General features: G+C 38.2%; 2 protein-coding genes across 5 annotated transcripts in view; one reads left to right on the top strand and one right to left on the bottom strand.

Moving 5' to 3' along the window:
• LOC118428886 (multiple epidermal growth factor-like domains protein 8) overlaps positions 1 to 1550 on the bottom strand; it is a 37470-nt gene extending 35920 nt beyond the window's left edge. Inside the window, 1 exon segment of the mRNA XM_035839167.1 lies at positions 970 to 1550. Coding sequence (XP_035695060.1) covers positions 970 to 1195 — 226 coding nt within the window. The 5' untranslated portion in view covers positions 1196 to 1550.
• Positions 1551 to 1711: 161 nt separating this feature from the next.
• Positions 1712 to 8499, top strand: LOC118428896 (hemicentin-2-like). Of its 4 annotated transcripts, none has more exons than XM_035839195.1 (7): positions 1712 to 1892; positions 2090 to 2230; positions 3175 to 3210; positions 3743 to 3997; positions 4425 to 4748; positions 6749 to 6864; positions 7483 to 8499. In XM_035839195.1, exons 2-7 carry the CDS (start codon positions 2146 to 2148, stop codon positions 7486 to 7488), a joined length of 822 nt encoding a protein of 273 aa, XP_035695088.1. In that variant the 5' UTR covers positions 1712 to 1892; positions 2090 to 2145; the 3' UTR covers positions 7489 to 8499. The 4 variants fall into 4 exon arrangements, with proteins under 4 accessions (XP_035695088.1, XP_035695072.1, XP_035695096.1 ...); XM_035839179.1 differs by having other exon boundaries at positions 7478 to 8499; XM_035839186.1 differs by having other exon boundaries at positions 1774 to 1821; positions 7478 to 8499.
• The last annotated feature ends 7725 nt before the right edge of the window (positions 8500 to 16224 follow it).

The raw sequence follows: 16224 nt of genomic DNA, 5'->3' as shown, positions 1-16224 counted from the left end.
GTGTAGGTGGGAGTTCTTAACACACAATCAGGACCAAAAAAAGAGCTTCTACGGAGAAGAGTATTTACATATATGTTGATCTATATCACAGTGACACACTAACAGTAACAGTTTCACATGACAACCAAGAAGGATGTACATGTGTATGGTATACAATAAAAATACCTGGAGACCACTGGCACAAATCATATCAATAATGTTATTTTTATCATAACAATGTAATGCTGCAGTTCTTAGAATTCTTTGAAATCATTCTTGATAACCATCAATTAGTTCTTCTCAGGCCTGAGTCTTCTGTTCTTACTGTTATTTGTCGCTAAACCATGTAATAATTATGAGAATTTGATAACTTTCTGAAAATTGATAAAACATCTGTTTTTTGGTGCCACAAAAGCTTTCATTAATGTTTTAGTATTGGTTTTTTGTATGAAACTTTGTATGTGCAAATATAGACTTATTTACTGAGTATCAAGTATTCACAGAATGTTCAAACAAATCTGTGGTATTATTGATCTTGGTTATTAGACAGTACCTCATCTATCAATCCAATACAAACCAGACCCATGTAAATTTGGTACCATTTAACAACAAAACAAAGGCAATGTCCATCAAAAAGTAGATCCCTTTTGTCAATCATAACTGATTGGACATTGCCATACGTGTCAAGTGGGTTTGTATGTGGGGAAATAGAAAAGGTGGCATTGGTATTTTTATTGGTATAATTTATTGGGTTTGAGAAATGTATGTACAGATCTGATAAGTATTTTGACATAGACAATTTTCATTTCATTATCCTTTGACTATGAACAATCTCAGGGCTGTTTTTTTTAATGATAGATAAAGTTTTAATCTTCTTGAAGTTCAAGCAGACGTTTAGGGTGGAGTGGCTGTCAGACAACAAGCATGACTATCTTCCACGTCTAACATCTAACTTGGAGTTAAAGTAAAATCTTAAGTAGTTTTCCTTACCTATGATGAGCCATTCACAGTGTGTATTTTCGGGATAACTGCCGTCTCCGTCCGATACTAGCCCTTCTGTACCGTTCAACACAGTCCGACCTCCACAGACGGCGTCTCCGGGACCAACACTGCATAACAACATCCCAGCCAGAAACAACCAACCATACATGCTGCACAAGGTCCTCAAGTCACGCAGCACCCTGCCAACTTGTCGATCAATCCTTTCAGATCCCATCCTTCACCAAGTCACGATCGTCCAAAAGTCAGAACGTTCAAAACTCTCACCACCGCCGATCTCCGAAAAAATATGCTTCAGTAAATCCAGGGGCAACACAAGCAGAGGCAAGCTTGGCAAAAAAGAACTAAATTGTTTCGTAATCAAAGGCCGGGGGTACGTTTTTCGGGTACCAAACTTGAGATGGTCTTCTCGTGGTCTTCACAGACTACATCCCGATAGTCTGTAGATACGGAAAAGGCCATGATTTCGCCCCAAAGTCGGTCCGTCCCCCTCCCATCGACCAGAAAGTGGCCATTTTCTCTACACCATCTTCACTGTGGCAGCTGCAGCGACGTCACACACCACGTGATTACAGCTCGTCCCCATGGTCTTATTCACCAATTCTTTCGAATTATTCCACCTAAATATTCAATTCAGACTAAAAAGGTGTACGCTTTAAATTTTTGAACATTTTATGTTGTATTAATGCAAAGTTATGGGGTATTTCTTTCTCTTTAGACCAAAATAACGCTTCTCGAATAGAACCCTGTCCTGGGACAAAGACGTGTAGTCAGGTTAAAGGTCAACTCGGGTTGATTACAAATGTGTACCATGTATGTGCCTTTTGAAAACGACAAGTTGTCGTAAATATTCATCACTTTTCTAACCTAGTTAGTCGGGTGTGGTCCAGGTGCGGTGCATACTGTGGTCTAGGGTATGTGTATGATTTTTGTTTCTCCCCATGAAACGTCGAAATGTGATTCGGGAACCATGATTTAGCGGGAATCTATTTTGTGTCAGTTTCAACAATCCTGCCAAGCTGTCAGTTACAACAACATACATCATCATAGACTGATAGAGCTCGTCGTAGGTAGGGACGATTGTTAACAGTGACTATTGTGTTGTTTTCAGCTCTTCTTTGTCCGTTGAGATGATTTTTCGCCTCTTTCATCCACAACTTTAATACGATGAAGCACACTTCGTCCAGAAGAGTTCCAGGTGCAGGTGTGAAGCTGTCCTTTGTCATACTGATAGGATCTGCTGTGTTTTCAGGTGAGATGGCTTGTCTTGATGAAGCTTACAAATGTGTATTGCATGTATTACATGTATTTCTATCATGTGGCACTGTACATATATTGATCGTACTGTGATCATTTGGGCCATCATGCATGATTTTAAAACCTGTCGGTTATAAACCAACCTGTTGACAAATATATTTTACAGACAACTACTAGTAGGCTTTTAACCGTAATCCCATTCCAGTTCTCTTTGCTTGGAAAATTCAATTTGCTGTCTGAAAGTTGTCTTGTTATGGTTACCCACATGTATAAAGAACGATCGACCCATACATAGACACATAGATATTCTTCGTCAACCACCCCAACTGGAGTATCACTGAGGAATGCCCAGCTAAGGCGAGGCGGCTATTAAACCGGCAGCCCTGAAGGCCTCAATTGCCTGGGCCTGAACAATATGGCCTGGCAGTTGGTTCCAATCATTGATTGTATGCGGAAAAAAAGAAGATTTTTGTTGGCTGGTATTAATTGGTACTTTAAATTAGTTATCATAATGTCCATCCTTAGTGAAAGAGTAAACCTAATACATGTAGCTCTTACTTAGATAAATGGGTATTGTTGACAGTAGTAATGACTGGAGGGCGTTATTCATTTAGCATTAATCAACAACTTGCCTCGCCCTCCCTGAACTATTTTCCCAATGAAGCCCAAATGATTGGCGTTTACCAAGGAGGTTAGGTGCAAAAGATACAAGACCTGGAAGTTTTGCTGCAAGATAAACTAAAAACCACACTGAAAGCAATACCTCCATTTTTCATTGGGATATCAAATGTGAACATTATGATTTATGATTATGAACATCAATATTTTTCACACTGTTTGTTTATGTTGACATAGTATCTATTAGGTATAACTAACTAACACATGAAGTTACTGTCAAAGTTCTACTAAGTAAGCAATTAACTCTATTTACTTGTTCAGGTATCAATGGACAAACATCACCAAGTCCAACTAGAGGTAAGTCACAACATACTCGACATAGAGCAGAGAAATTCTGTCTTTTATTTTATTCAAGCTGTTGTGACTCAACTGGTGGTCATTTGCTTGTTGTACAATATACATGGCCCAATGTCTGAATACATTATGCAAATTCAAATTTACCCAACAACAAGATGGCAATGAGCAAGTTCACAGGTGTGCAACAATACAATGTATGCATTTTGGATAATATGTGAAAGTTGAAGGTCCCAGCTCTAGCTGAAAAAGAACAAAACAGTATGATACTGTTTTCTTTATGTTACAGCTAGCGCTGGGACCTCACTATGGTCTAGAGAAGTCATTTTAAAAGTTAGGGGCCTTCACCTTTGACAAATATGTATTACCCTAGTAAGGCATGTCAATGCACATGCACAGTTTTGACCATGAAATGTCTTGGATGTCATAGTCATAGTCATTATTCTTCTGAAATAAGCCTCGAGCATGCATATACATTATATACTTTCTGCACTATTCCTGCTTGTTAATGCATGCTGTTGTGTATTACTGGTAGTCGCTCCTAGAATTACCTCAACATGGGACAGCGTTATACAGCTGAACTATGGGGACAGTCTCGCACCCCTGGACTGTCGGGCAGAGGGCACGCCTACACCCGCTATCAGTTGGCGCCGAGAGGGGACGTCCCAGGTTTTAGACAACCCCATTACCTTCCCGTACACCACATACACTCAGGAGGGAACCTACAGCTGTGTCGCTACCTCACCTGACTTCCCTCCTGCCACAAAAAATGTCACGATAGATGTTAAAGGTACACTACCGGCAATTACATCATTGCAGTAGTGGTAGCCTGACTTTTAGCATGATACTGGTAACAGCAGTTTTGTGTTGACTTGCCATGTGGGCAATTTTCACTAACCAAAGTAGCAACTAGCATAGACAACAACTTAGTTTCAGTGCTGACTTGCTACATATTTGAGTTAAACCTACTTTAACAGTTTCTGTAACTTACAGGTCAAACTTATCAGTCATCATGCTTTCTTGCTTGTCTTACATGTAGCTCTCGTGTTTTTTTTTTCCAGCTTATCCCCTAATCATACTATGTCATGTATGAATTTGAAATATGATTTTTCTTTTTAGTTGTAACTATTCTATTGAAAGATATATTTATGACCTTGCTTTGAAATTACAAGTTGCTGTTAAGTTACGGTAAGATATGCCTCTATTCTCCAATGCAGGGCATCCAGAGATCAGTGGTCCCGATGTTGTGGCTCTAAGTGCCACAAAAGGTGGAGAAGTCCGGATGGAGTGTAAAGCCAGGGGCGACCCTCCAGTCACCACGTTTGACTGGTTTGTGGGGCACGGACGCGCTCAGCCGGTACGGATTGAAGGGAACCCCGACTACAAACTCGAGGAAGATCTCACCGGCTCCTCGCCCACGAGTACGCTAACCATCACAAACTTGAAGGACACGTTGGCTGATGAGTACGCATGCTGGGCCATGAGCGCAGAGGGGCAAAAAGACATGAAACGGTTCAAGGTTGAGCTCTTGCCCTCACCACGTGAGTCCAGATTCTGTAATCTGCTATGCATTGCTGGACGTGGAATTTCTTCTCTGTGTCTCAAAGTAATGCTCATCCTTTTTCTTCCCCATCCTTGAAGTACTTATGCCACCAGTTTAATGACATCAGAATTACACTACAATACAGTAGTTCTTGACAACATTCAAACATGATAGATATTATTCAATGCGAATAGCAGTTTGTACAAAATATGCATTATTCTGATGTCATTTAACATTGAACCGTATTTGCTTTCTGCCACTTGGTTCAAGCTAAATTCTGGCAATGACGTCACAGTGAACATGGCAGCTAGTTCGGAATCTTTAAACTTTGATCTCCCTTTAGTTGTTCCTCATAACTCCACCCTTTCTCTTTCTTGTTAGCCTTTCTTTGCTATTTAATAAGTCCTTGCTGTTCTCTATTATGTTGAACTGCATATTAAGTATTACACGTAGATGGAAAATCTAGTACATGTGCTTTCATTCTCTTCGCCAAGAAGAGTATGAGATTGCTTGACTTGGGTCTGTATGTAGGTCAACAGCATATAACTCAAGAAATTGTGGATGGAATTTTGTGATTTTTGGTAGGTGTGTAGCAGTTGTCGAAAGGAATGCCAAGTTTGAAAACGGTTTACCTGGCGTTTTCCTACGGTACTGCAGCGAGCTTGGTATGTATTTTGCGGTTTGTTTTTGGCAGCATAAGTCAAAATCTAGCTGGGCGATTTTCACGAAACTTGGTAGGTGTGTAGCGGTTTTGGAGAGGAAGGTCAAGTGCGAAAATGGTTTACCTGGCTCTTACCTATGGTGCTGTAGCGGGATTTGTATGTAAGTGCGTTTGTCTGTAAGCAAGATAACTCGAGAACCCTTGAATGGATCCTGATTATATTTGTTAGGTGGATTGGGGTTAGGAAAACGAAGGTCAAGTTCGATAATGGGCACCCTAGTGGCTGCCTAAGGTACTGCAGCAAAACTTTTAATTTTGGCACTTCGTGTTCTGGACATGCTGTGGTCATGATTTTTGAGTGGTAGATAGCCCTTGAAACAGAGAGTAAGTGCTGTGAGTTTGGACCCCCTAGCGGCTTTTTGGGAACTGCAGGCACCGATTTCCGTTCAAACTTTGGACGAGGATAACTTGAGAACGTGTAAACAGATCATCAGGATTTTCGGTATGTAGATAGAATGAGTGATGACTTATACAATGTAATACTAATTATGCAAATCAGTAGCTTATTTGCATAATTAATGAGGAAAGTTCATAAATCCATGCCAACAGCATATAACTCAAGAAGCTGTGTATGGATTTTCATGATATTTAGTATTTAAGTAGCGGCTGCGGAAAGGAAGGTTGTGTTCGAAAATAGTTGACGTATCATTTTCCGTTAGGACGGTAGCGGGCCGAGTGTGTGCGTCCTTTTGTTTGTGGAATGCATAACTCGAGAAGCCTTGAAAAAATCCTGATGATATTTGGTAGGTGGGTAGGGGTCAGGAAAACGAAGATAAATAATGATAGTGGGCCCCCTAGCGGCTTCCTAAGGTACTGCAGCAAAACTTATTAACAGAAATAAACTGTGCTCTATATATCTCATTTTGACCTATATCTATGGACACAGCTGTTATACAGATGGTTTGCTGGAGGACGCCCTTACACTGGGGACAAAGTCTAAATTGACAAGCATGAAATTCTGATTGACCAGGGATGCTACCAGGTCATCTGTCAGGTCACAGTCTGGTTTTGGTAATGTTTGTGTGTTTGTGAGGAACAATAAGACCGTTAAAGTCTTAAATAAAGGCATGATTATTTGGCGAAGAGATGGGTTCGTTGAACTCTAGTTTTAAGATGTTTTTTGTACTTGCTTTATTGATTATGGTATGAAAGATATGAATTCTGTTACAGTCTTTAGTAATGGTCAATGTGACAGTATATTAGTATTCTTTGTTTGCAAAGTGTACAATGATAGATACATGTAGACCAATGTAACCGTTTGTGTCTCTTGATCCCAGAGCCTCGTGTTTCAACAAAAGATGCTGCGATCGCAGGAGGCGTGGTTGGTGCCTTAGTGATCATGACCATTGTTGCTGTGGTTGTGTTCTTCTTCTGGAAGAGGAAACAGACTCAGGTAAGGACTGTTCCAAAAATGCAGGATGGGGAGATGTAACATATTTGTTGTACTCATAGGGCATTCCTTGTTTTTGTCTTAATGGTTGTTGTCAGTTTGTTTGAGGGACTTTTTGCATGTGAAAGGTTTTACTGCTGACCCAGGCCGAGTGAGTGAGTGAGTGAGTGAGTGAGTGAGTGAGTGAGTGAGTCATGAGTGATTGAGTGAGTGAGTGAGTGAGTGAGTGAGTGAGTGAGTGAGTGAGTGAGTGAGTGAGTGAGTGAGTGAGTGAGTGAGTGAGTGTCTATGCAGTCTAACACCTATCTTCAGCTTTAGCAGCTGTCCTTAAGGGCGCTGGCATGGGTCGCTGAAGTGGTTATTGATGCTGGTCTTAAACTTCTGTCTGTCCCTGAGTGAGTGAGTGAGTGTCCAAACATATTGCTCCACTTATCCATACATATGACTGACAGTGAATAGGATTGTGATGTATTTAGTACATTTTTACTTGGTTCATCATGTTAAAGTGAGATACACATATAATAGCTGGTGAAAAGTCAATACCATTGTACTTGTGTAATGTCTAATGATAAATTATTTCAACCATAATTTTTAATTGCTGCTCTCATTTTTTTAGGGCAGAACTGAAACGGATGGTGACAACTACGAATTCCATGAGCTGGGAGCAGAGTCTGGAGTTTGAGAGTCACTGACAAAAAAGGCATATGAAATAAGTGTAACATTAACATCAATATTGGTTTGGCATATAGTGATTTTATTCCACTTACTTAGACTTACTTAGCAGCTCCCACGTCATGTGATGCATGAGGCAGTTAGAGTAGTCCAGCAGGGTACATAATTCTGTTACGCCTTAAAGATACCTCCAAACAGATCTCCAACCCAACATTCCCAGTATAATGCACCCCTGTACATGTATATCTTAACTCTGCATATCTGGGGAGAGCTGCACTGAAGACCTCTCAAACCTTCAGTTTTCAAAGTGGTGGTTATACAATGTTATGTGTAACATGGTAGATGGATGTTAATAAAACTAGACATATCAACCAGACAGGAACAGATTCAGATCAGGACCTGAACCTAAACCTCTGGACCTTAACCGGGACTTGGACCTGGTTAAGCCAAACCGGTATCAACCCCTAATTTGTTGTCATTTTCTGTACCTGTACTCAGTGTTTAGGACAAAGAACCGCAATTATGCCTTGTTTTTAGATATGATTGCATGCACAATCTTTTACCGCAAAATCATGTTTGAATTGCCCTGAGGGGCACACGATTTTAAAACTTTCATTTGTTGATTTTTGTTTGCTAATGATGTTTGATGTTTGGGACTGAAGGTTGGATGGAATGATGTATGAAAATAGACAAGAAAAACAAAGTGAAAGCAATAAAAAAGGCGAAGAAATATCTTCATGCTAATATCAAGCATAAGATTAAGATGTAACAATTAAAACTTGAAAATTGAAATTATTGGTAGTACACGTATATGAAAGGAAACGGATAGCTAACAATGCAAGGAGTTAAATGAACAATGTAGAAATATTAAAGTAGAAATCAAAGATATAAATGAAACCATAGGTTTGAGTGAATTAGGGTGGCTCAATGCTAGGGAAGGAGGGAAGGGGATTAAATTTAAATCCCGATAAACACAAAGATATAGGTAAAAGTTTGGAAGTGATATCATATGAACATGTACACTGGAGTAGGCAAATGAGGTTCTTGAAAGATGAATTTCACGTTGGCATCACGACATAGCTCAAAATAAAGGCTGGTTTTGTGGAGTTAAATTCAACAAAATAATATTCAATGTCAGGTTTCAAGTACTGTTAATAATATCAAGGTACTGGTAGATGGCCACAAACTCTCAAATATCCAAAAATACTGCAGTAAAATTCGCGTATCTTTTGGTGGATATTTAGTGTAAGTGAAATGTTAAGGTGTCTGAAAGAAGTTAGTGAATTGATTTATGTTTTAGACTTTGGTTGCAATGATGGTTTTAGTGGTGTGAAATAATGCTGTATTGATGTACATGTACTAGTATTGTACATAAGGATTTTTCAGATGTGCCTAAGAAACACACACTTAGAGAACTGCTTGTATTCTGTAACATGTGTTGTAAGCACACTACACAATAGAGTACTCCTGTATGTGCCTTGCTTTATATTCCTGTGCCTATTGCAAAAGTCATGAGTAAAGTGAGGCCTTAGCAAGTCAAGCATTGCAGGGAATGTGCTACTTAAGGCATTTTGACCTTCCATTGTTTTCTTATTAATGAATTAAGAAAGAATAAGAAAATGTTTGTTTTCATCTAATTAAAAAAAAATCAATTCTTAATAACTACAGATCGTTAGTAGATATCAATTTGCGCAACCGTGAGTTTGTAGCTTTCATCATTATGCACATGAAAAACATAGTTTCATTGCAGTGGTATGTACCAAGGTGCTGTATTTTGTCATAGAAAAAATAATATTAGGGACAATAAAACCTGATGACGTCATCAATTTGGCCCCCAAAAAAATCAGATTTAGAATTCTGTCATGCCCATCTATCAATATTCGTTACGTCTCAATTCCTTTTTAATTCATTAATGAGAAAACAATGGAAGGTCAAAATGCCAATTTAGCCAACCAAAATACCATTATATGTTTTTGAACAAAACCTTTGTTCTTCAGACATTCCTTTTTTTGTGCCAGCAGTTTGGGCAGTTAGGGAATGCCCTTCTTTAAGAAACCATATGAAAGTCAAACTCAGTGTTCATAACATTTTCAATTTGTGATACAAAGTAATACAACACTCAGCGATCCACTAGGTATTGTTTCAAGTCGCATCAGAGATTGATAATTATGTCAATGACTATGTACAAATATGCTGAAGCATGCTAATCATTGTATGCAGTGATGTATTGTTATATCTCAGGTCAGAATGAGTAAAATGTGACACATATCTTACATTAGAAGTGCTCTTAAAACACTGCTAAGCAACAAACAATCGTTCAGTGTTATAATGCTAGTATTTTATTGGCATTGCCATGATATATCACTTCTAACAACACTCCTGACACTTCAATATACATGTATTCTTGATTTTATCTCTGGAATGTTACACCATGACTTTTGTATCATGTACCCCCCTCCCCTCCCCCTTCTTTAGCAAATACTCTATGAACATGTACTACTTATGGCAAGCTGATGTACATATTATATAAAGCCACTAGAAAGCAGATATATTTCTGTATGGATTCGGCATGGTTAAGGTTGATGATATGCCTTATGATGTACATTTATGTATATCAATATTTATTCTCTGGCAGCTACGCGTCAAATTATTTCAAGGTATTTTGCTTTTGTTAAGCTGGAAAAGAAAGATTGATTTACATTTTGTATTTATCAAGACACTTTTTTTTTGTAATGGCAGTCCGAGTAGCAAGGGGTCTTCATAGAATGGTGTTTTAATGGTTAAGAGAGAAAAAAAGAGATAACTGAACATTAATTATTACACTTAGACTTATATGGTGATTTAGTGTGACTGATAATCATTTAAACATGTATTTTTATGCAAATATTTGTTGCCAATTGTTTGATTTTACTTTGTTTTCAAATGCTATTATCATACGTACACATATATGTATATTGCTGTTATGAAAGTATGGTTGCTGGCTCAAGGTTTGATACGATTTATATTTATGTACATAACATTATCTTGTTTCTGTTGCTGATAAATTATGAAGTATCACGTAACATTCCTAGATTACTCCATTTTGTCAGAAATGTTCCATATTGCTCTGGGCTATTCTTTGGGCCACACCAATTTTATTTGTTGCTTCTTGGATTTCCCTGCCCATTTTTTTTTTCATTTTCAAAGAAAAAAAGTCCTGAGAAAAAATGATACGGGTTTTGTTCACAAACCTGTAAATATGGCCATTCAGACAAATAATTTCTGTCTAAAAACAACATTAGTAACAAATCAAAGGAAGGGATTCATTGTATAAAACATGTTTTTTGTGTGTTATTCAAGCCGTATATCTTCAGACCTTTTGAAAAACAAAACAAAAATAGTTTTCTTTTTTTTTTCGACCCGTCGGACCAATTTTTTCTATAAAAACATCTGAGTAGCAACAAATAGATTTGGTATGGCTTTACTGTACTGTTGCTAATGTTGCATTGCATTGTTGCCTTTCACAGCTAACTGCTGTCACAGCCCAGTTTTGATACCCAGCTATAACTGTCCCGGGCTATTTGAAGGATTGATACAACTGCATTGTAACTCATCAAAGCCATTTGCAACTTGTAATGCATAGCCTTCACGTATGCAGTGGTATAGAAAGTGAAAAGTTGTGACAGTGTATATGGTTCGTGTCCATTCATTTGGGTTACTTCTTTTACTGTAAAAGTCTTTCAAGGTTATCATATAACATAAGTAACATTCATAAGCATAAGCATCATCACAAGGGAAATTATTTCATTATAAATCTCATTTTGAGGCATTTTCATCATTTTACAGTGATTTTTCATACATTGACAACGCTGCGACTTCCGATAACCTGTCAATTTAGTCTAGAAACGCAACAGTGACGCATGTCAGTGGGAGCGCAACAGAAAATCGGCGAAAATAACACAACAGTAACACAGTGAATGAACCCCGAAGCGACGCAAGCGTGACGCGAGTGCAGTGGGAGCGCACAAGATTCAAAGAGTGTAAAATACAATATCACAGTTGTCTACTCTAGTCTAAAACTAGTAAAAGCTAACTCTAGATCCTGGGTTATTTCGTTCGACTCCTTTTTCGAAGACAGTGGAAGACGAAAGATCCCACCTTTTCTATTATGTGTGGGATTTGTGATGTTAGAAGGAGAACTGTATTCTTTTTGTCAGTGATTACTGTCCAATACTTGCCGGTGCTGTTCCACAACTGGGACATCCTGTACAGAAAGCGCCTTTTCTGAGAGTTGGACTTTGGTTTCGGTATTCTGATCGTGTTCATTCTGGTTGAGCGTGTTTGGTAGTTGTGAATCTCAGACTGAAAGGTGATTTTGCCGTGCAGAGCTTTTGGTTGTTTGGTGAGCATTATTCTTTCGAAAGTGGCAAGGCTTTTCTGTTGAATTCTGTCCCTTACCGTCAGCCAGTCTAAGATCTTCAGCATAAAGTCCACATGTGTGTAACGATCACAACCAAGAGCAAGTCTTGCGGCCCTGTTCTGAACCACCTGTAGTCTTCTTATGTTCTTCTGTGGTTTGTTTCCCCAAACGGAGCAGCAGTAGTCTATATGTGGAATTATCAAGGCGTTGACTACGGCTATTCTCTGCTGACGTGGTAATGAGTCCTTAACTCTCCTCACCTGATTGTCAAGACAATTTCTTTGGTATAAATGATTATTATTGTATGACGTATATAGTTGCAAACTGAACAAAATGTCAGTGATCATTTTGCGTTTGAAGTAAATAAACCTCAATGAAGTTGTTCTTCCACTACTCCGAAAGCACGCTCGCATCGACAAAATTTCTCTCTCATCCAAAAAAAGAAACGCTCACTCCTACAGCCGGGTTGGTAGCTGGCCTCCCGAAGTGAGAGAACTTTTTGTTCTGTGGGTGAGAGAGAATTTCAGCGTTGTGTGTCGGAATATTATGATTTTTGAGACAATGTCTATAATATAACAGAATGTCATTGTTAAAAGGTTTATCGATGCAAGCTGAAGAAAATGACTTTTTCATTGCCCGTTTTAAGTGAAGAAAACCTGAGAAAGTTGTTCTTCCACTACTCCGAAATGCGCTCTCGCATCGATCAAATTTCTCTGTCACCCAAACCAAAAAAAAATCCCTCACTCCTACAGCCGGGTTGGCAGGGAAAGTCTCCCGAAGTGAGAGAACTTTTTGTTCTGTGTGTGAGAGAGAATTTCGGCGTTGTGTGTCGGAAAAATATTGATTATCAGAATGTATTTGGTATAAGTGATTATTATTGTATGATGTATATCGTTGCAAACTGAACAAAATGTAAGTGTACATTGCCATTTTTAAGTAAACAAAACTCAAGGAAGCTATTCTTATACTACACCGAAAGCGCTCACACGTACACATCGACAAAATTTCTCTCTCACCCAGAAAAAAAAACGCTCACTCCTACAGTCGGGATGGCAGGAAAAGCTTCCCGAAGTGAAGAGAACTTTTTGTTCTGTGGGTGAGAGAGAATTTCAGCGTTGTGTGTCTGAATAATATAGATTGTCAAGACAATATCTTTCGTTTTTTTTGTTTGGTATAAGCGATCATTATTGTATGATGTATATCGTTGTAAACTAAATAAAATGCCAGTGATCATTTTGCGTTTGAATTAAATAAACCTCAATGAAGTTGTTCTTCTACTACTCCGAAAGCGCTCTCACATCGACAAAATTGCTCTCTCACCCAGACCAAAAATCCCTCACTCCTACTCCCGGGTTAGTAGGGAAAGCCTCCTGAAGTGAGAAAACTTTTATATAATATAACAGAATGCCACTGCTAGAAAGGTTTATCATTACGAACTGAAGAAAATGACACTATTCATTGCCCTTTTGAAGTACAAAAAGCTCAAGGAAGTTGTTCTTCTACTTCTCCGAAAGCGCTCTCACATCGACAAAATTTCTCTCACTCAGACAAAAAAATCGCTCACTCCTACAGCCTGGTTGGCAGGGAAAGCCTCCCGAAGTGAGAAAACTTTTTGTTCTGTGGGTGAGAGTTAATCTTAGTATTGTGTGTCTACAAAGAATAGTTGTATCAAAGAATAGTTTGTCTTTGGGAAAGTATATTTTAATATGTGTTTGAGAGCTGATTTCTGTGTTTGTTTGAGACAAAAATTGCACATTTGTTGACGCGACATATTCTCGTGGTGTCTGCACTATGTGAAGAATGCAATCAACCCCCAAAACTTTAAAGTCGTCGTACTTATGCATCCGAACAAGGATCTTTTAATCAGTTCTCTTCAGGGACGGATTTTTTCCAGCTGAAGCTCCATCATCATGGGTGACTGAAAAGGCGTGACTGACTTGTAGAAACTTCTTGCTGCGTATGTGAAAAAATTCAGCCTCAGTTTTGGAGTGATATTTGTTTTTACAGATGTTATGTGTGACTGCCGAAAACTATCTGAAAGCGTATCTAGAAAGATATCGAGTGTGTACGTTTGAGTCGCTAAAGGACAACTTATATGACATGTTTTTGTGCATTCTATGCCTCCAGAGACATTCCAGCTACGGTATACTTCCAATACATGTCTCAATTTGTGAAAAACCAAATCATATAAGCTATATAACTAGTCAAAAGTCAAAGTCATTCTGGCCATTGTATCTTTAATGCTGAAATAGAAATGGATCTCAATATCGGCCACCGTATTCACTTAAATGATATGATGCTTTGAAGTGACAAATTTGAATTAGCAAGTCTCTTATCATCATGAACTAATGCGTTAATGCAAACATCCTCAGGTCTAACACCACCTTTCATAACTGATAGAGGTGTAAAGCAGGGCTGCAATCTCAGCCCCACACTTTTTAATTTATTCATCAACGACTTAGTTAAGGAATTAGACACCCCAGAATGTTCCCCACCCGCTCTTCACAACTTACTTGTATCTTGCCTACTTTATGCAGACGACGTTGTCATTTTCTCTGAGACAGACAAAGGGTTACAATTAGCATTAGACAGACTAAGTACTTTTTGCTCTAGGTGGCAACTAGACGTAAATTTAAAGAAAACTAAGGTTATGGTTTTTAACAAAGCAGGACGCAAATTCAAAAACGAGAATTTCCTGTTCGATTCAAAGCAAATAGAAACCACCACATCATATTGTTACCTAGGTCTGCTCTTATCCGCTTCGGGCAACTTTTCCTTAGCCAAAAAAGAACTTACTCTCAAAGCACGTAAAGCTGTCTTCAGTATAAAATCCCTCATTCGCTCTCCGATCTCTATAAAGAATTTATTAAAAAATTTTAATACATGTATCAAGCCTATCATGCTATATGGTAGCGAAATTTGGGGTAAAGACCACTTGCAGGATAATTCTCCAGTTGAAGTGCTTCACAACCGTTTTTGCAAAAGTATTCTAGGAGTTCATAGAAACGCCAGCAACTTGGCATGTAAAGCTGAACTCGGAAGATTTCCATTAGATGTTGATGTTTCAGTTAGGATAGTTAAATATTGGTTGCGGCTAAGACAACTGGAGACATGTACACATCCTTTACAAGTAGACATTCTATTGTCCCAACAAAATGATATGATGAATAGTAACAAGAAAAACTGGTTGTATCACGTTAAAGAAATTCTAGATAGTAGCGGCAATTCATTCATCTGGCACAGTAACAATGTAAATGTTGATAGCAAGCATGTTTGTGTATCGCTAAGGAAAAGGCTAACAGACATGTATACTCAAAGATCTCTTCACCAATTATCTGTTAACGCTGGTAAGTTAAGACTGTATAAGAAACTTAAATCTGAGTACAGTATGGAGAGTTACCTATACCACTCAGATTTTGAGCTAAGATCCGCTTTATGTAAAATGAGGATAAGTGCTCATTCATTAGAAATAGAGAGGGGCAGGTACAAAAAAACTGTCCGTTGACGAGAGAACATGTAAATACTGTTCATAGAAAGCAGTGGAAGATGAAATGCATTTCATTTGTCAATGTTCACATTACAGTTCCGAAGAAACAAACTTTTCCTTAAAATCTACAAAAATTTCCCAAGCTTTTATAATCTTACCGACCAACAAAAATCCATCTTCTTGCTTAAGTCGTCCAACCCCTTTATATATGAAAATGTTGGACAATTCATCTTCCACTGCATACGGAAAAGAGGTCATTCCCTTTTGATTTATCTATGATTATCATTTCCCTTCTTTGTTAAGTATGTTTATGTATACCACTACTACTTTACTCTGTATGCAATTAGCCCTCGGGCATGAATTTGCAATAAAGAATATTTATTTATATTCTTTTCTCTGCATAAACAGTTCTGTGAGCATAAACATAAGCGCTGAGTGAGAATAAGAGGCGTAAACACCAAAATCGATGTTGTGTCAGGAATGTTATAGCCTCTATATTGAAGAATAAAGTACATGTTGAACCGAGAAACCGTCTGTATATGCTTGCATTCATAACATTTCTGAACCTTTTAAAAATCTGTTACTGTCTGTTGACCAATGTTAATAAAGGTTAATAAACATCACATCTTCTGCCACAACTGTCTCTAGCCTTTTGTTATCGCTTGACCATTTTTTCTATAAATAGCTATGACAAGGTTATGTCTGAAGATTACAAGTCAAGTCAAATTTATTGCAAAACGATTGCATCAGGTACAAAGTATGGCAAGTAACATTATTAACAACTACAAACTATCTACAACAGTAT

The sequence above is a fragment of the Branchiostoma floridae genome, chromosome 1, assembly GCF_000003815.2.
Source record: "Branchiostoma floridae strain S238N-H82 chromosome 1, Bfl_VNyyK, whole genome shotgun sequence".
Lineage (NCBI taxonomy): Eukaryota > Metazoa > Chordata > Leptocardii > Amphioxiformes > Branchiostomatidae > Branchiostoma > Branchiostoma floridae.
Note: the sequence above shows the minus strand (reverse complement) of the source record. Positions and strands in the feature narration are given on the sequence as shown.